The 21,274-nt window shown below is 42.4% G+C and overlaps 2 protein-coding genes across 3 annotated transcripts in view; one reads left to right on the plus strand and one right to left on the minus strand.

Moving 5' to 3' along the window:
- Positions 1–3,227, minus strand: part of LOC135526589 (protein phosphatase 3 catalytic subunit alpha-like) — a 48,152-nt gene extending 44,925 nt beyond the window's left edge. The window contains exon 1 of one of the 2 annotated variants that reach the window (XM_064955092.1): positions 2,766–3,227. In XM_064955092.1, the coding sequence (XP_064811164.1) occupies positions 2,766–2,814 (49 nt within the window). In that variant the 5' untranslated portion in view covers positions 2,815–3,227. Of the gene's footprint in view, positions 1–1,947; positions 2,107–2,765 lie in introns of those variants that run through there. The other variant, XM_064955095.1, reaches the window with a different exon arrangement.
- Positions 3,228–5,348: 2,121 nt separating this feature from the next.
- On the plus strand, positions 5,349–18,244 carry LOC135526590 (ubiquitin-conjugating enzyme E2 D2). Its single transcript, XM_064955099.1, has 7 exons — positions 5,349–5,654; positions 7,436–7,499; positions 16,126–16,157; positions 16,312–16,389; positions 16,620–16,725; positions 16,857–16,950; positions 17,155–18,244. The coding sequence occupies exons 1-7, from the start codon at positions 5,631–5,633 to the stop codon at positions 17,198–17,200; spliced, it is 444 nt and encodes a 147-aa protein (XP_064811171.1). The 5' UTR covers positions 5,349–5,630; the 3' UTR covers positions 17,201–18,244.
- Positions 18,245–21,274: the final 3,030 nt, after the last annotated feature.

A 21,274-nucleotide genomic window follows, 5' to 3' on the forward strand; every position in this document is an offset into this window, starting at 1 on the left:
TCACTAGAGAAATAAAAGACAGCTGGGTTAGTAGCAACTTTCCTCAGAAAATGGACCATGAGGAGAGCACTAGTATGGCCATGGATAGAAACAAAGTTTTTATTAACGTTTACATGCAAGGCCTGTGAGGAAAGGTGACTCGGGCTCTTCCTCAATAGTCTTCCCTCCATTCCTTGTGTCCTAACCTTCGGTCCTTTTCCTGCAAACTCTAAATGTCAATAGGCAGGCCAAATCGAGGGCTTTGATGATAGTTGATTAGTTTAATCACATATGTGTGTTAGTGCTGGGCTGGAACAAAATCCTGCACATTGTGTGGTTCACCAGGATTGAAGATCACAAGTCTTTCATATAAAATCTGGTGAGAACGGTTTGCAAATCTGAGCCATTAGATTGGTTAAAGTCCATAGGATCAGAAGATCCTATTGGTCCTCTGAGATTCTGTCTGTCCATTAGCCTACATCATACAATCCTCCATCTCTTTCTCTCTCTCTCTCCTCATCTACTTCAACTCCTCAATGTACCTGTCACATACTCGCTTTCCTCTCCTGCCTCTCACCAAGCGAGCACTCCGTCCCGGTTCAGTGCCTCCATTCATCTGCCGTTGTGCTCTCTCTCTTCCAAATCGTCCTGATCCCTCCATCCTATCCCACGCTCTCCTAGTCCATCTACAGTAGCCTACACACACCCATTTCTAGATGTAACAAAGCTATCGTCTGGACTCCCTCACCTTTCATAGGCCTACTGTAGAAAAACTGCACTCATTTAACTAAAGGCCTTTATATACGCTTCTCACAGTGGCATTGAGCTAGATTATGTGTGTATGGGTTTGCATACTGCTGTTCAGTTTACTATTACAGATGAGCACTATAGCACACTGCCCAGCTGCGTTCCAACACGCACGCGCATGTACATGCACGCGCGGCGCACGTGCACATACACTCAGCCAAACGCGCCCCACACGGAAAACCCGGGCTTTCCCGACCGAGTGTCAATCTGTCCCGCGTCCCCCTTTTTTCCCACACCAGAAACCGGTGATAATCTCCCAGTTATGCATCGTTGCATGTGACTACGTGTACACAGTCCACACACTGCCAGGGTTGTTGTGACCCCGATAAACATGACAGTCTGTGCAGATACTGTGTACTAAGGCTCGCTGAACCTCGTCTGATGCCGCCAACGCGTAAAAGCCGCTCTTCATAAACACATTAAATATTCCATAATCTAATGATGCAATAAAAGCATGATATACTGCTTTAATGAACGCAATAGGCTACATACAATATGCTGATACGCAACTAAGCATTCCGAAACTCCATTTTGTCTCTCATTTGGCTCTCAGTGAGACAGAATGATCCGGGGAGGCAAATACAAATAGAATAGTGAGGAAAGTGAGACCTTACGCGCGCAATTTGTGCAGATGCACATAATTTCCTTAGGCATAATGTAGCATGAGGGAGAAACGTTAATAACGCGACATATGCAGTATATTACGTTTCAAACCCACAAAAATAGGATGAATGACAGGATGAATGACATTATGAGCTACCATATTAAATCCATATATGGAACCGAATCTAGTCTCTTCTACCTTGCAAGTTGTATCCTAAAAACAATTAAAAGAATAAATTGCCTGGCGGTGTGAGTCAAATTTGCATAAAAATGCATCTAGACATCGACAACGTAGACCAAGCTGTAGAGCTCTCACAGCAGTTAACGTCATGGCTGTGAACACTCCGATAACGCCTACGCAAGGGACCTCACTAAAAATGGTTCAGGGATAGATAAATGGCAAGTCCCAAAACATATCCTCTATTCACATCATCACTTCCACGGATCCATTTCTTAACTCGTGACACCTACCCATTTCATCAACATCTAATAGCCTACATACAGGCCTTAGACCCGTAAATTAAGCAAAACAGACAATGTAACCAATTATAATTTTACCTTTGAGTCTTCCTTTCGCTGTCATCGTCAAACTGCCAGAATTTTTTCATTGGAAAGAGATGCTATTCTCACTCTCTCTCTCTCTCTCTCTCTCTCTCTCTCTCTCACACACACACACACACACACACACTCTCCCTCTCTCTCTCTCTTGCGCGCGCGCACTCTCTCTCTCTCTCACACACACACACACACTCTCTCTCTCTCTCTCTCTCTCTCACACACACACACACACTCTCTCCCTCTCTCTCTCTCTCTCTCTCTCTCTCTCTCTCTCTCTCTCTCTCTCACACACACACACACACACACACTCTCTCTCTCTCTCTCTCTCTGCGCGCGCGCTCTCTCTCCCTGGTGGGTACATGTAGGCCGACTTCAGAATACCACAAGGCACCGGGCGAATAAAGCGAGCTCATGCAGCATCACCATGTCACTCAGTGCGTGCGGAGAGACATTCCCCACAATAAGAAATAAAGGGGTATTTCCTCATAGTGCACAGGTCGTAGCACCTTCTCGGCATTCAGAACCTAAAACATATTTGCTGAGGACTCAAAGGGGTGACAGTGTCAATCATCAAACACTGGCATCCATAGCTCGACTATGTTGCTGTTTCATCAGTGACTCAACATCCAATATCCTTGGAGTGTTTTGTTTTATTATTGGGGGATAAATTAAAAGGGGGGAGAAAGGGGGATACACACACACATGCAATCACATATCGGCAATCACATATCGACATTATTGCAGCCATGTTTGCAGCCAATGCAAAGCCAATGATCCAAAACAATAACGCATAAGCATCATTATATAATTGTGCGTACTTTTAACCGGCCGATCGTCGGAGTTCATGCTCGCACCGCTGTCGGACATCCTCGGGGGCTTCTGTCAGGGGCCAACCAAATGTATCTGGTCCTCGGGCAGACGTCGAGAATGTTTGCAGTTGCGGGGTGCGTTTGCTGCAGTAGCATCCCTCGGTGTCGCCGTAATCTTTCAAACGGGGCTGCTGGGGAGGTCTGCGGCGGGTCTCTGGGGAAATAATGAGCGGATACCTGTCTTCTGGGGCATGCTGGGGAACCGTGTGGCCTGGATGAAGGTGTGAAGAGGCCTGGAGCGTACTGGGCTGCCTCTCTTCGCAGGACTCCCTCGGTGCGCTCTGTGGTGCGGCGACACCCCGGAATGGCGAAAGGAGGAACTCCCACGCACACACTCTGCCTTATGTAGGGACTGCCTCATACCGCCATCCGGTGGAGGTTCTAATGCGGGGCTTCCCCCTTTCGTCCTACGAACCAACCCCCTGATATTATGTTATTACCGATGTGTGAATGTATGAATGTGTGTGTGTGTGTGTGTGTGTGTGTGTGTGTGTGTGTGTGTGTGTGTGTGTGTGTGTGTGTGTGTGTGTGTGTGTGTGTGTGTGTGTGTGTGTGTGTGTGTGTGTGTGTGTGTGTGAGTGTGCGTGTGTTCATGACAATAGGCTAATTTATTTTATTTTAGGGGATCTGTCCCTATTGGGGATCTGCCTCAGAGCTCAGAGGAGAGCATATTCATTATTGTGGAAGCATCACACATCTATAAAGGGCATCACGTTTAGGGTATAGGCTACATATGCCTACCAATAAATACACAAATACAATGCCCACATGCAGTGGTATGTCTGATTTCTTTTTTGTGAGAATGCACACTGGGTACAGGTTACTGCAAGCAGCCCTCTGTATACAGCGGCAGATATTTTCTTTCCATAACATTAGGTGAAGATCCAGCACAAATAGTAATAGCCTCTCTGTCCCCTGGGCCACATAAGTGCACTACACTCGTCCTCTATATGAACATTTATGGCGCAAGCGGTAGTGCCTGGTAGTGCACACCCTGTCTTCTTTAAACCTGGTTTAGGATAGTGGGGTGTAGAGACGCAATATCAACTGAAACACAATAAATTAACAGCATATAATGCACGTGAGTAAGTACCGAGTATAAACATGAATAAGAGCAGCATGATCTTATTTTCATTACCGTCATTATTAGTCTGCTTTCCAAATAGACCAAGGTCTATTATGTTTCATGTGAAAAGTAATTCAAGTTAAGTCAAAACAGATCATGCATTGGTAAAGAGTTCATGCGGAATATTTGACATCCGATAAAAAATGACATTCTGTAAAATTGTGTATCGGGTGAGGTGGTGGACTGGAATGCTCCTATCTGCTATACTTTGTTCTGTACCATACAGTCATCGTTCTGCACAGTGACACTTCCTTTAGTGCTATATTCTCGCGATAAGAACGTCAACCAGTCCTTATCCCTTAATAAAATTCACCCTTGGGATATGTATTTTATTGTTTAACTGTCCCATAGAAATGTAATAACCCATATTCATAAACAGGAATCATAATGTTTGACCTGATTGTGGTGTGTCCAAACCCTTTCTATTGCAACTCATTTGCTGTGAGATGTGTTAGTAAACCATTTGCAAGGATCTCTCATGATCTTGCAGCAGTGCAAAATATATGCATGAAAGCCATTTTGGCTCGAATCGTTCACTATTGGGCGCGTTCGATCAGATCACTTCAGTCAGCCTTCCAAAGTGTCGCATTATGGGGATAAAAAAATGTTCGACTTGCGCCTACATGAGGACTGCATAAACTTTACAAAAGACATGTGACCAATCATTAGGGTGTTTTGTTGACCCACATAAACGTGACCAACTTAGCTTTGGACTGATTCATGTGTAGGCTATAATTGAATGTGATATTTGAGGCTCTTTTCACCAATTGATAGTACAATACACACCTATATTTACAATACAGTTTGTGAGAATGTGATATGGGGGGTTTGAGGCATGCTTATTTCGATATTACAAAGAAAAACTTTTGTAAACAATGGCAACACTTTCATGTTGACTGAGCCTCGACGTTGAAAAACCTCATCAATGTCTGACTTTCGGCTATCGAGATGCACTTCCGCCTCTTCACTCTTGGACTGTCCTCTCCAATCGGTACTACTCAAACGAGCCCATTCATATCCTGTCGCCTGTTGAGAGCCAAAATGACGTCAATTGCACCGCTATGTTGTCCGCGCGCAATCTTTTGCTGCATTCATGTGCTAGTCGAAACTAAGAAACTCGGACATTTGACTTACGAACTGGTTGTAGTTTATACACGTGCCGCGTTCAACGAATCAGGAGGTATGACATTTCCGAGTTTTGTAGTTCCTACTAGTACAGGAACGCGGCATGAAGTGCTGAGGTCGCGTTCCCCTGCTCAGACGTTGCATGCGTTAAAACAATGGTTGCGTGCAGCGTCATCGACTGCGTCATCGACTGCCAGATTGCTATAACATATAATTTGGTCAGCTGATACTTCAAATACTTATCCAGGCATTGTAAGATCTGGCAGAAGTCAATAACGCATTGGCTGAGGAACGCACCCAATAGTAAAAGCAGTGTGAGTGAATGGTTTGGTAGCCGCTGCAGTAGGAGGAAGGAACGCGGTTCTACCTCTAGTTAGTCTCTTTCAGTTTCGCCATAAAACAATATACCAGTGAGCCCGTTCTGATAGCAATCGGTGATTTTAGTATTATACTAGGGTATTATTTGAGATAGGAATATTTCGAATAGTTACCCCCCGGATAGAGACAGCAACCGCCATTTTAATCGAGTATAACACATTTTCGGTGACAGCGCTAGCACAACAATGGCTCTGAAAAGAATTCACAAGGTAAGAAGGAAGTCAACGAAAAGGCCCAATGTTTCGCAGTTATAATAAAAAAGCGATATATTCTAAGACGTGTTCTATTAGATGTGTCATCTGAATGATGTCGGGGTTAAATGTGGTGTGTTTAAAAGCTTGTCACCCACAGTACGGCAAATGGGCTCACGGCCGTGAAGCAATGCGCCTCGGTCGGTGTTCGATCCACATTTTTGGGCCCTCCACCTTTTTCATAACGTTACTAGTTTGCCATCTAACGTTAGCTCGTTAGATTAGTAATGTATATTTATCAAGAGAAGATCAGTGTACTTTACATATCTATAATCGCATAATTCAAACGAACTGGTTTACATGATAGTCGTTTGATTGGTAGTTAGCTGGCTAACAACATTATTTAGGTAACTAGTTACGTAGCTAGCTATGGCTAATTCAGTCGGCGGCTAACGTTAGTTGTCTGCTAGCTATCCAGTCAGATTTCTAGCTAACGGTAGTTATATTGTAATGTTTTATGTCCCACAAATCCAGTAATCACTTAGCTAACTAGATAAAAACATGACGAATGCAGCTAGCTAGCGCCTAACTCCATATATCAGCCTTCCACTCCACTAACTTCACATATTTAAATGGGGCCCCGATAAACGGCAGTGAGCTAACGTTAACTGTCTAGTTAACAAGATGAGTTCTCGTTTTATTCGCACATTAGTTAGCTACATAATGCAGCTAGCTAGCTAGCTAACCAGTTAGTTGGATGTTTACTAGATGGGTAGATCACCCGATGGGCTTTTTTTATTCCATGTAATTGTCAGTCATCACTCGTACTTTTAATCGAGATGCAATGCGTGACAGTGAGCTAGCTAACATTGGGGCATTGTTAACAAGCTAAAGTTATGGATTCATTACGTTTGGTAGTCATGTTGACAAAATATGGCTAGCTAACGTTCGTAGGTACCAGGCAATCCCAGTAATAGCTGCCATGATGTTGACTAAATACCATGGATCTCTCAGGTGTGACTTGGGAAATGTATTTTTTTTGTTTTGTTATGTAACGTTTAATTCGATCATGTTCGATTACCAAAAGCTTGGTAGAATGACATTGTGATATCAGGCAGTTAAATCTAACAACATTTTACAGTTTTTAGGTGTTCTGTTGTTAACTCTGGTGTCACATTACTAGTGAGGGCATGATGTATAGAGGGCAGTCTTGGTGGGTGGGTGTATGTGTGGTTTATTGATGAACAGTCAATTTGAGCTGTTCAATAGAACTTGATTGATATGGACATCTAGCTGCCCCTTAACATTGTGAATAATCAAGTTGTTGTGTACCAAATATGAGGAGTATACCTACTGTGCCCTCAGAACAACCTTCATTTTTTGGGGCATGGATTCTACAAGGTATCAAAAGTGTTCCACAGGGATGCTGGCCCATGTTGACACCAATGCCTCCCACAGTTGTGTCAAATTGGATGGATGTCCTTTGGGTGGTAGGCCATTCATGATACACACAGAAAACTATTCAGTGTGAAAAAAATCCAGCAGCGTTGCAGTTCTTAACACACTCAAACCGGTGTCACTGGCACCTACTACCTACTCAAGGCTAAAAAATCATTCTTTAACCTGGATTTAACAGATTTCATCAAGGCATCATAGCTTTCACTTGGATTTACCTGGCCAGTCTGTTATGGAAAGAGCAGGTGTTCTTAATGTTTTGTATACTCAGTGTATGTATTGGTCTATAGGTGCATATGTTCAAATACTATTGTCATTGCTAACCACTTACTCCTGTCTCTCAGGAGTTGAATGACTTGGCACGGGACCCACCAGCCCAGTGTTCAGCAGGACCAGTAGGAGATGACAGTAAGTAGCTCCTCATCAGGCAACACAACAATACTATGTCATTTCAGGCTTCTCCAAAGGTCTTGTAACAAGCAAACAAACAAGTAGGCTAGATGCAGATAGTTTTTCTAAATGGTGGTGAGTCTGGTGCACCCTGGTTTATTAGGAATTTCTCAGTCAACCAGAATCACAGAAAATCTGGACTGCATATAAAAATAAATCATAAATGTTGTTGTTGTCACACACTGGATAGGTGCAGTGAAATGTGTTGTTTTACAGGGTCAGTTATACTAGTACGGCACCCCTGGAGCAAATTAGGTTTCACTTTTGGTGTTGGGCCAGGTACCAGGAAGTCTCTGCAATCTAATAATTACTTATGGCTCCAGTAGGGTTGGTGAGATGTCCATCATAGCCAGCAGCAGCATGAAACTCTGTCACTGCCTTGCCATATTGGACCTGACCAGTGACCACCATAAACAGTATATTGTCAATTCATTGATCAGATTGCACATGTTTCCCTGTATCTGACAAATGACCAAAAACCAAGTCATTTTAACAGGAAGGGAATTCATTTGTATGGAATGACTGGCTTTCATCAAGCTGTCAGCTCCAGAGAAAGCTTCTCACTGTAATCTGGTTCAGGTTATTAATCAATCTACCAGGGTGTTTACATACACTACAGGAACAAGATCATCCACATGGGTTGATCACATTTTTACTAATACTGTATTATTTAGTTGATTGGTTGGTCGATAGACAGTTGGTCGACCAAGATTTCTTTAGTCGAGCAGTAGCAAAAAACTTTCATGGTTTAGAAGACACCTGTCTGATTCGCGCCTATCTGAGTGGACTAATACATTGTGGAGGCCGTGGGGATGGTAACGTCCATCACTCTGACATATGCTACTGAAATTGTATATGGTTGTATTACGTAAGAACAATGGCGCAACACTAATAAAAAATATTATTTTATAACATACGCTTTCTCCCACGTTGGATAGCGGTCGCTGTCCACGGTTCTGAAACTCATCAGTGCACTCCTAAACTGCCACCTTTTCCTAGACCATGTTGCTGCACAACAGCAAAGTTATCCAGCATATTGGTGTTGAGAACAATGTGGTGGTGGCAGCAGCAGAGTTGGGAGATGAGAAAACAGCCCTTGCCTTAATTTTTAAAGAAAAGTGAGGAGGGAACCCCAACTTAATTAGGTCTATAATCAATAGCTTAACTACCCCCTAAATTGTTTTTATAAAATGAAAATCAATAGCCTAACTGTGAAATGTGCCTGGCTTTATAAAGACAGATTCTACTTGTGTTGAGTGTTTGTTTAATACCCTACTGATTCCGTGATCACCAAGCCTCACGCAACCACATGTTGGATAAACAATTTCACAAATTCGGCTGTTTTTCATATTTGCTTTACTGTAATGAAGGCGTTACACTTTTTTCAATAGAACAGCCTCTGGTATTACTTCTAATTTATTTAGTGTCACGCTGTTCCAAATGGTCAAAAAATGATAATAACCCTCCTTTCTCTTGACCTTATTGTTATTATGATCATTATAATCAGAAGAAATGTCATTATCATTAGTAGGCTTAGTACAGCAGCCTTGTATAACCACCATCGAACTGTGGGCCTAAGAGCACATCCTCTTTAGTCTTAATACCGTAACTTATTTAGGCCTATATTTCAATACTTATAGTGCATTCGGAAAGTATTCAGACCCCTTGACTTTTTCCACATTTTGTTACATTACAGAAGGTTGACAAGAGAATAAGGAATCTAAAACTGATTTTTCCATCAATTTAATTAATCTTCACACCCCATAATGACAAAGCAAAAACAAGTTTTCACTGTCATTTTGGGGCTATTGTGTATAGATTGATGGGGGGGATATTTTAGGGTAAGGCTGTAATGTGAGAAAAGTCAAGGGGTCTGAATTCTTTCCGATGGCACTGTATCTATCAGTCATTCATCCCTTCATGTCATCACACCGCACACGAGTCATTCATCAATCAAGCATTATAGTTTTAAAATAAAATGACAAAGCGACCCTTGAATAATTAGCATAAACAATAAATAAGCTGCTCCATTTCTGAAATTGCATTTACGAATGAATGTAACTTTATGTCTTTACTGTAATAATGGCTTTACAAAAAAATCGTTACCACAGACTGTTACGCTTATTTTAGTGTTTACATTGTTCCAAACGGTCAAAGATTATATTGTAATCTAACAGCACCTGTTTTGCACACATAATATACACACAGCTCTTACCTTACTTTTTTGATCTCCAGTATTTTCCACAACTAGTCAAATTTATTCCACACTTCTGACTTCCCCTTTTTCCTCCGGAGCAACTTGTGACGTCCTCTGCATCCATTTGACTGTTGTGTGTTTGGAATTTGTGTCAGAGGAAGACCCTAAAAATTGTCAGACTCCAGCCTCCCTAGTCATAGACTGTCCTCTCTGCTACCACACGGCAATTGGTACCGGAGCACCAAGTCTCGGTACAAACGGCTTCTTAAAAGTTTCTACCCCCAAGCCATAAAACTCGTGAACAGCTAATCAAATGACTACCCAGACTATTTTAATTGTTCCCCCCACCCCCTCTTTTACGCTGCTGCTACTCTGTTTATTATCTATGCATAGTCACTTTAACTCTACCTACATATTACCTGGACTAACCGGTGCTCCCGCACATTGACTCTGTACCGATACCCTCTGTTATATAGCCTCCTCACATTGACTCTGTACTGGTACCCCCTGTTATATAGCCTCCTCACATTGACTCTGTACCGGTACCCCCTGTATATAGCCTCCTCACATTGACTCTGTACTGGTACCCCCTGTTATATAGCCTCCTCACATTGACTCTGTACCGGTACCCCCTGTTATATAGCCTCCTCACATTGACTCTGTACCGGTACCCCCTGTTATATAGCCTCCTCACATTGACTCTGTACCGGTACCCCCTGTTATATAGCCTCCTCACATTGACTCTGTACTGGTACCCCCTGTTATATAGCCTCCTCACATTGACTCTGTACCGGTACACCCTGTATATAGCCTCCTCACATTGACTCTGTACCGGTACACCCTGTATATAGCCTCCTCACATTGACTCTGTACTGGTACCCCCTGTTATATAGCCTCCTCACAGTGACTCTGTACCGGTACCCCCTGTTATATAGCCTCCTCACATTGACTCTGTACTGGTACCCCCTGTTATATAGCCTCCTCACATTGACTCTGTACCGGTACCCCCTGTATATAGCCTCCTCACATTGACTCTGTACCGGTACCCCCTGTATAAAGCCTCCTCACATTGACTCTGTACCGGTACCCCCTGTATATAGCCTCCTCACATTGACTCTGTACCGGTACCCCCTGTATAAAGCCTCCTCACATTGACTCTGTACCGGTACCCCCTGTATATAGCCTCCTCACATTGACTCTGTACCGGTACCCCCTGTATAAAGCCTCCTCACATTGACTCTGTACCGGTACCCCCTGTATATAGCCTCCTCACATTGACTCTGTACCGGTACCCCCTGTATAAAGCCTCCTCACATTGACTCTGTACCGGTACCCCCTGTATATAGCCTCCTCACATTGACTCTGTACCGGTACCCCCTGTATATTGACTCTGTACCGGTACCCCCTGTATATTGACTCTGTACCGGTACCCCCTGTATAAAGCCTCCTCACATTGACTCTGTACCGGTACCCCCTGTATATAGCCTCCTCACATTGACTCTGTACCGGTACCCCCTGTATATTGACTCTGTACCGGTACCCCCTGTATATTGACTCTGTACCGGTACCCCCTGTATAAAGCCTCCTCACATTGACTCTGTACCGGTACCCCCTGTATATTGACTCTGTACCGGTACCCCCTGTATAAAGCCTCCTCACATTGACTCTGTACCGGTACCCCCTGTATATAGCCTCCTCACATTGACTCTGTACCGGTACCCCCTGTATATTGACTCTGTACCGGTACCCCCTGTATATTGACTCTGTACCGGTACCCCCTGTATATAGCCTCCTCACATTGACTCTGTACCGGTACCCCCTGTATAAAGCCTCCTCACATTGACTCTGTACCGGTACCCCCTGTATAAAGCCTCCTCACATTGACTCTGTACCGGTACCCCCTGTATATTGACTCTGTACCGGTACCCCCTGTATAAAGCCTCGCTACTGTTATTTTACTGCTGCTCTATAATAATTTTTTTACTTGTTTTCCTTAACTGCATTGTTGGTTAAGGGCTTGTAAGTAAGCATTTCACTGTAAAGTCTACGCCTGTTATATTGGACACGTGACAAATAAAATACAAATTCTGCATTGCTTGCTGTTTGGGGTTTTAGGCTGGGTTTCTGTATTGCACTTTGACATCAGCTGATGTGAAAAGGGGTTTATAAATACATTTGATTGATTTGATATAGGTCAGGCCCTATTGGTCACGTGCATGTATGTGTCAAATAAAGAGAGCAAGGGTTGAGGGAAAAGGGAATGGTTTTTCCCTAAACAAATGAGGGATTTCGTTAACAGACCTTTCCAGTCAAATGGCTGTAATTATGTTACAGCTTCAGCAATACGGACAGCCCGATGAACACTGATGTTCTGTGGTGGTCGCTGCAGCAGGGAGGAGAACGAAGCAATGGGTCAGTCACTCGCTGTCTTATTATTTTTATTAAACAGCACAGCAAGTCTGAGCCCGTCACAATAAAATCAATTGCAGTTGGACTCCTTTTTAGTCATTTGTGTCTCATTTATTTCAACAAATAGTGCGCTTAAAGCATCAGACTAGCTTGGTGCATATAGTTGATTTGATAAAACACATAGGATATGTCTGTATGGAAAAATACACACAAAAGAAATTCTACCAATTGATTTGTCGAAAGAACAAAGATTTTAGGGGACAGCCCTAATCCATACCCATTGGATGTAGTAATCACATCTGACTGGCTGACTGAGCTAAACGACTACCCCGTAGCACTCACTTCCGTCATCATGAAGTGCTTTGGGAGACTGGTCAAGGACCATATCACCTCCACCTGAGACCCACTCCAATTTGCTTATGACAACCATTTGACAACCATTTATGTTCCCAGTTATTTTAATGATTATTTCATTTGTAAAGTGGCAAACGTTGTTTTTTTAGAATGAACAGCATTGTAAGTTAGAATCTTGTAAAGTTGGTGTGGGAGAAGTGGAGAAATTGTTATCGATCAATAATGGCATTGACAACTTCGATGGAAAGCTACTGAGGAGTGGCCAGAGAGTCAGCTACAATCCTATCTGTCATATCTTTAATCTGAGTCTAGAGGAAAATCTTTGTCCTCAGGCCTGGAGGGAAGCCAAAGTCATTCCGCTACCCAAGAGTGGTATAGTGGCCTTTACTGGTTCTCGACAGCAGACCTATCAGCTCTTAGTAAACGGATGAAAAATATCTGACTAAATACAATGCTTTTCCTCTGACTTTATAGTCTGCTTATAGACAGGGGCACTCAACATGTACTGCACTAATACTAATAACTGATTAGTTGAAAGAAATTGATAATAAGAAGATTGTGGGAGCTGTACTGTTACATTTCAGTGCAGCCTTTTTATTTATTTTTACCTTTATTTATCTAGGCAAGACAGTTAAGAACACATTCTTATTTACAATGACGGCCTAGGAATAGTGGGTTAACTGCCTCCTGTTCAGGGGCAGAACGACAGATTTGTACCTTGTCAGCTCGGGGATTTGAACTTGCAAACATTTGGTTACTAGTCCAACGCTCTAACCACTCGGCTGCCCTGCCACCCGCTTGATATTAAATCAAAGTTCATTTGTCACGTGCGCTGAATTACAACAGACCTTACAGTGAAATGCTTACTTACAGACTCTAACCAATAGTGCAAAAAAAGGTATTAGGTGAACAATGGGTAAGTAAAGACATAAAAGAACAGTAAAAAGACAGGCTTTATACAGTAGCGAGGCTATAAAAGTAGTAAGGCTACATTAGACATCGGAAATGTCAGGCTGATTGAGGTAGGATGTAGATGTGTGTAGCAGTTTAGCTTCCATCCCTCTCCTTGCCCCTACCTGGCCTCAAACCAGGGACCCTCTGCACACATTGACAACAGCCACCCTTGAAGCATCGTTACCCATCGCTCCACAAAAGCCGCGGCCCTTGCAGAGCAAGGGGAACAACTACTTCAAGGTCTCAGAGCGAGTGACGTCACCATTTCACATTAGTTACATATGGTTAAAGTGACTATGTATATATGGTGAACAGAGAGTAGCAGTAGAGTAAAAGAGGGGTTGGTGGGTGGCGGGACAATGCAGATAGCCCGGTTAGCCAATGTGTGGGAGCACTGGTTGGTCGGCCCAATAGAGGTAGTATGTACATGAATGTATAGTTAAAGTGACCATGCATTTATGATAAACAGAGTAGCAGCAGCAGCGTAAAAAGAGGGGTTGGGGGGCACACAATGCAAATAGTCCGGGGAGCCATTTGATTACCTGTTCAGGAGTCTTATGGCTTGGGAGTAAAAACGATTGAGAAGCCTTTTTGACAATAACCTGCTGTTGGGAACTCGTTTTAACAACCTGTGCGATATCATTCAGAGCTATTCATCTAATATAACTGAGGGTTTTCTTTAATGTCAAACATGTAGGGTGTGGTGTACTGCAGGGCATCTCTCTAGGCCCTCCACTCTTATTTTTTTTTCTATTTCTACCAATGGCCTGCCACTGGAATTAAACAAAGCCTGTGTCCATGTATGCTGATTCAACCATATGTGTCAGCAACCACAGCTAATGAAGTCACTGAAACCCTTAACAAGCAGTTGCAGTCAGTTTTGGAATGGGTGTCCAGTAATAAACTGGTCCTGAACATCTCTAAAACAAAGAGCATTGTGTTTAGTACAAATCTAGACGTCAGCTGAATCTGTTAATGAATGGCGTGACTATTGAACAAGTTGAGACAAAATAATAATAATTTATTCCCCAATGATTGTAAAGAGGGTGAGAGGTCTGTCCATAATAAAGACACCGCACTCCAAGAAGCAAGTACTGCAGGCTCTAGTTTTATCTTATCTTGATTATTGTCCAGTCATATGGTCAAGTGCTGTAAAGAAAGACCTAGTTAAGCTGCAGTAGGCCCAGAACAGAGCACCATGTCTTGCTCTTCATTGTAATTTGAGGGCTTATATAAATACCATCCATGCCAGTCTCTTGGCTAAGAGTTGAGGAGAGACTGACTACATCTGTCTTCTTTTTAAAAGAAACGTCTTAAAAATAGTCAACTTACGCACACACCCACCAGACATGCCACCAGGTGTCTTTTCGCAGTCCCCAAAACCAGAACAAATTCAAGAAAACGTACAGCATTATATAGAGCCATTATTGCATGGAACTCCCTTCTCATATTACTCAAGTGAACAGCAAACCTGTTTAAAAAAAAAAAAAAAAAAAAAGATGAAGCAGCACCACGGCACAACGCCTCTCCTCTATTTGACCTAAATATTTTGTGTGTATGTATTATGTAGGCTGTGTGCCGTTTCAACATTTTATGTAGTTCTGTTATTGTCTATTAATGTTCTGTGTTTCATGTTTTGTGTAGAACCCAGGAAGAGTAGCTGCAGCTTTCGGCAACAGCTAATGGGATCCTAATAAAATACCACATGAACACAACCACGAGCTGTAATCCTCTGTAGCAAGCTGTGCACAAGCACAATATAACATAGTTTCGCTGTTCTGAGACCTCTTGTCGTCAAATAGGCTAACGCCTGAGATTACGCAGTGTTTACTCAGATTCCATTTATTGATCATAATAACATATGAAGTTCAAAGCCATTAGTGGTTCACTCAGACAAGTGTCAAAGGCCATCTGATATCTTTCTGATAAATGATATTGATATTACTCTTATCAGAGAATATGGTGATGAAGTGCATTGGCTTAATGTACCAGTGTTGTCTCTAGAAAACGAAGTGATTCCACTGTTTGTCTGCCTGCTTGAGATTCACTAGCTGTTAACCACTCTCTGGCAACCATCTGATCTGGTATATACTAGCCCTGCCCTGTGCTCTCCATGTTGTACAAGGTAGACTAGTTGTTTTGAAAGGAAAATGTGACATATTTTGAGCTTTTGTCACCCTTGTCCAAAACTTGTTTTGGGCTTCTAACATCCCAGATAGGCTAGAGTAGCAACCTGGGTCTTTCAAATAAAATGGTTGTATAATGGTCCTAAACTCTTATTTCTTATATATTTTCTCACATTTCCCCATTTTTACTTCAGGATGGTATTGGTGCATTTGTTTAAAGTGTTCTGAAGTTCTAGTTCTTTTTTAGTTGAGTGCTTTACATTCATTCTTATCTTTAGATGGCATTTGGCTACTCCCCTGTGTTTTTAGGACGGATTACAATATAACAATTGCTTTAATACAAATATCCATTTGCTTAACTACCGCACTGACATCATTCATGATGTTAATCAAAAAAAATGATACTGCTGGAATGGTATTATAAGTCATATAGAATGAATATCCAGCCCCACCCTGGGCTTTCCCTCACTCATCCTGACTTCACAGCATTCAACAGTCTCGCTACACCGAATACGTCTGACAGTTTCACTGCTCTCTCTTTCAGTGTTTCACTGGCAAGCCACGATAATGGGACCTGTAAGTACTGTGACGACAATCAGTCATTATCATAAATGAGCTTTTATTACTTTCTATAGTACAGTGTATCTCACCATGATGACATTCTCCTAATGACCTGTGAAGCTCTAAGATTGAATTGATACTAATGGTGCTGAATCTTCTACTCTAACAGAATGACAGTCCTTATCAGGGTGGGGTATTCTTCCTGACTATTCACTTTCCCACAGACTACCCCTTTAAACCGCCAAAGGTGAGCCAGAAATACGTGTACACACACACACACACACTGAATTTACAGATGACATCCACTTGTCGTAGTCAATCATACACACATGCATTTGTTTGAACGTGTGTTTTATGTGATGGCTGTAACTGCGTCGTTTCGTGATGCTCCCTTTCTGTACCCTTCATCCATTTGAGTTATTTCTTCCTCCTCTTAACTCAACCACGTCCATTCTGTTTGTTTCTCTGTGTGTGCAGGTTGCGTTTACCACGAGAATCTACCACCCAAATATCAACAGCAACGGCAGCATCTGTCTGGACATCCTGCGGTCACAGTGGTCTCCCGCCCTGACCATCTCCAAAGGTACACCGTACAATACAGTATATGGAGGATGTGAATAAAACCGGGGGGGTTCCTGTCTGTTTTTGTAACTCTTAAGTTCAGCTCTCCTTCAGTCCTAAACCAATAACAGGACCTTGACCTCTTCCTTTCAGTTCTCCTGTCAATCTGCTCTCTGCTGTGCGACCCAAACCCAGACGACCCCTTAGTACCTGAGATCGCCCGCATCTACAAGACGGACAGGGAAAAGTGAGTATATAGCTTCAGAGAATGGTGTTCTTTAGGATGACCTATAACCTCTTGAGTCCATGTGGTTAACATTGCAGGATTATGTTAGATCCTTTAGATAATCCTCTGGTTATTGGTCTGTATGCTAAAATTGTTGAACAGATAGTAATCTGGACTCCTACTGTATTCAAGAAGCAGAAATTCACTATTTTTCTCTGCTTTCAGGTACAACAGAATAGCTCGGGAATGGACACAAAAGTATGCAATGTAGTGTTGGCGTAGAATCATGACCAACCACCTCTACAGCTAATGTTAGCGGAGCTTTAAAAGTAAAGAGAGAAAAAAATGAAAAAGATCTTGTTGGTTTCCATTGGAGTGCTTTCTTTGAGCCACATCTCCCCTTAACCAGAGCACCTGTAACCCCCCCCCCTTCACGACCAATCCACCCACCTCGGCCTCTCCACCCAACTTAACCTGGCAGCCATGGTGTACATATTCTCAAACTGCAGTCGTACCCCCCTTGCCCCTTGTGCTCCTTTCATACCCACCCCACGCTCCCCTCCTTATTCCTGGTCATATTCCTGATGCAGGCTGGGCTGTTCTTCTCCCCTGCTGACGTTCCCATAGGGCCCTGCCTAGGGCCCGACCTACACCCTCACTCCAAATGTTCTTCATTCTTAAAGCATTCCATATCTGTATGACTTGGGGACTGTTCCTTTCTTTTGGGGGGGGGGAGTCTGAAATTGGGGGATTTTTTTTTTTACTGTACCTTGTTTTCTTTCCTGATCTCCCAGCTATATAGGCTTGATTTCAGGAAAGCGTTTCACATGTTGAGCCGGGGACACTCGTGTGTTTTGTATAAAATCTAGTAAGGAATTATTTTAATCATAGCAGGCTATAAAATGGAAAACTGTTATGGCCTTTTTGTCTGTTTCTCTTGAATTATATGAAAGGACTTGAATTTATCCACTCTCCCCCACTATTGCCATAAGCCTAGATTGTTCCTTGCACGCACACACACACACACCCAAACTCAGTTTCTCCAAGACCACCACCTTCGTTACATTCACAAACATGAGGTTTTGGACCAGGTATTTAAAGAAAGTTTTCTTAGTTTAACCTGTTTTTATTTCCCTATAACTCATAGGTTGCATTTTTGTTATTGTTGAAATTCGAGGCTAACATCTTCAGGCTTGGGCTCTGGGTGCGAGGACAAAATGCTCCTCACACAAACAAACTCTGTATATTAAATTACCTGAGAGGCTCTTTGAGCTTTGTGTGTTGATTAAACTGTGTAATAAAAACCATGACTCAAGCTTCCACTGAGTTTCAAACATCACTTGCTAGAGAGAAGGATGGAAGACCGCTACTGGTCTTGCTTCATGTCTTTCAATATTTTTTTTCTCTGCTAAATTAAAAGGGGGGAAATGCGTATTAAGGGGTACCATGGCTAATGTGGCCCTAATATGTAAATCATTTTGTAATGTAAATACATTTTGCTCTGAAATGCTGTGACTTTATACCACTTGCCTTACAAAAATCTGCCTGTCAATACATTTTATCACATCTTACAAAAATAATATGTTGCACATTAGACTGAAAACGTGACAAATAACTGCTTCATTTTTGTTTAACCAATATTTCATAATGTTTATGTAGTAGCTTGTGTTTTTTCTCCCAAAACATCTAAATAAGTTGGCTGATTATTGACAACCTACAGCAGAGTTCATCAACTATTTTCAGCTGGGGGAACCACCCCCTGAAAAATCTGAATTCCAAAATATATCATTTAAAAAATCACAAGTAGTGCACTGGGTCTTTTACTAGCATTAGCGGGCGATATAAACTCAGCAAAAAAAGAAACGTCCTCTCACTGGCAACTGTTTATTTTCAGAACATTTAACGTAAATATTTATATGAACATAAGATTCAACAACTTTGAAAAACTGAACAAATTCCACAGACATGTAACTAACAGAAATTGAATGTGTCCCTGAACAAAGGGGGTTAAAAAAATAAATAACAGTCAGTATTTGGTGTGGCCACCAGCTGCATTAAGTACTGCAGTGCATCTCCTCATGGACTGTACCAGATTTGCCAGTTCTTACTGTGAGATGTTACCCCACTCTTCCACCAAGGCACCTGCAAGTTCCCGAACATTTCTGGGGGAATGGCCCTAGCCCTTACTCTCCGATCCAACAGGTCCCAGACGTGCTCAGTGGGATTGAGATCGGGGCTCTTCGCTGGCCATGGCAGAACACTGACATTCCTGACTTGCAGGAAATCACGCAAAGAACGAGCAGTATGGCTGGTGGCATTGTCATGCTGGAGGGTCATGTCAGTATGAGCCTGAAGGAACGGTACCACATGAGGGAGGAGGATGTCTTCCCTGTAACGCACAGTGTTGATTGCCTGCAATGACAACAAGCTCAGTCCGATGATGCTGTGACACATCGCCCCAGACCACGACGGAACCAAATCGATCCCGCTCCAGAGAACAGGCCTCGGTGTAACGCTCATCCCTTCGACAATAAACGCAAATCCGACCATCATCCCTGATGAGACAAATTTGCGACTCGGCTATGAAGAAGTCTTTTTGCCAGTCCTGTCTGGTCCAGCGATGGTGGGTTTGTGCCCATAGGTGATGTCTGGTGAGGACTTGCCTTACAACAGGCCAACAACCCTCAGTCCAGCCTCTCTCAGCCTATTGCTGACAAGGTGTGATGTTCGGATGTACCGATCCTGTGTAGGTGTTACACGTTGTCTGCCACTGCGAGGACGATCTGCTCTCCGTCCTGTCTCCCTGTAGCGCAGTCTTAGGCGTCTCACAGAACAGACATGGCAATTTATTGCCCTGGCCACATCTGCAGTCCTCATGCCTCCTTGCAGCATGCCTATGGCACATCCACACAGATGAGCAGGGACCCTGGGCATCTTTCTTTTGGTGTTTTTCAGATTCAGTAGAAAGGTCTCTAGTGTCCTCTTAAGTTTTCATAACTGTGACCTTAATTGCCTACCGTCTAAGCTGTTAGTGTCTTAACGACCGTTCCATAGGTGCATGTTCATTAATTGTTTATGGTTCATTGAACAAGCATGGGAAACCGTGTTTAAACCCTTCACAATGAAGATCTGTGAAGTTAATTTGTAAAAATCAAAATATCTTTGAACGACAGGGTCCTGAAAAAGGGATGTTTCTTTTTTTGCTGAGTTTACGTATGTAGCACAGACAAAAGCATTTTTTCTGCTTTGCCAAAAAGGTAGTTGTGTAATTTAGAACAGTATCTTGCAGGATTCAATAGTTGGAATTGTTTCCCTGTCACTTTCTCTGCGGTTGTCATTCTATTGGACTCCAGAAAGCACAAAACCCTGTCTGTCCTCAAACATAAAGTTATGGGAAAAGACACAAAACATTCACATCAAATTAAATATTTTTCTTGATCAAATAACATGGGAAGATAACTTTTTGTGCAGTATTAATTTACCATCCTTTTAAACCACAACGTCAATGTACATTAATGTATTGTCCATAGGCTAGTCATACCTTTGTACCTGTTGACTTTCCATCACCATGAAGAATAACAATGCACAATACAGTAATTGAGTTCATTGCGACATCAAATGGTTTGTGATGTGGCTCAGTTGGTAGAGCATGGTGTTTGCAATGCTAGGGTTGTGGTTTCAATTCTCACGGGGGACCAGTACGAACAAGTATGCACTCATTACTGTAAATTGCTCTGGATAAGAGCATACACAGTCCAAAAAAAATGTAAAAGGAATGAATAGACCATTTCAGTTTTTACAGAAATAAATTGCATTTGCAAAGTATTTCAAGAAACTGGAAAGCATATCAAGCAAGTATTTTTTAAAGTATTATCAAAATTACTGTTTTGTACAGATAATTGTCAGGCTCTAGTTACAAACGCTGGTAAACACTCAAATATATTTAGTAAATTAAAAAATCACAAAAGTAGGGCTTTACTAATGCTGCATTAGGGGACCGATATATACAGCGCGAGCAAAACATTTTTTTTCTGCATACAGATATATTTGACTAAAACAATTTCATTTGTATAAAATCACATATCTCTTATGCACGGGAATACTGTGAAACAGATTTTACAAATTAAAATCACATGTAGCTTATTTGCTCGTGTTTAACCGTTTTTTGTGTCCAACAATGAAGATTATTAAATATGTTTATTTGCTCAGAAGAGTTGAGGCCAAAATAAATGGGCCGCGGGCGGTTAGTTGGCGAACCCTGACCTACAGTTAGCTTGTAACCATTTTAATAATGGGATTGATTGGCCGGTCCTATTGGTCATAACACAAGTGACGTCGTTCAGTC

Source organism: Oncorhynchus masou, chromosome 32 (genome assembly GCF_036934945.1).
Source record: "Oncorhynchus masou masou isolate Uvic2021 chromosome 32, UVic_Omas_1.1, whole genome shotgun sequence".
Taxonomy (NCBI): domain Eukaryota; kingdom Metazoa; phylum Chordata; class Actinopteri; order Salmoniformes; family Salmonidae; genus Oncorhynchus; species Oncorhynchus masou.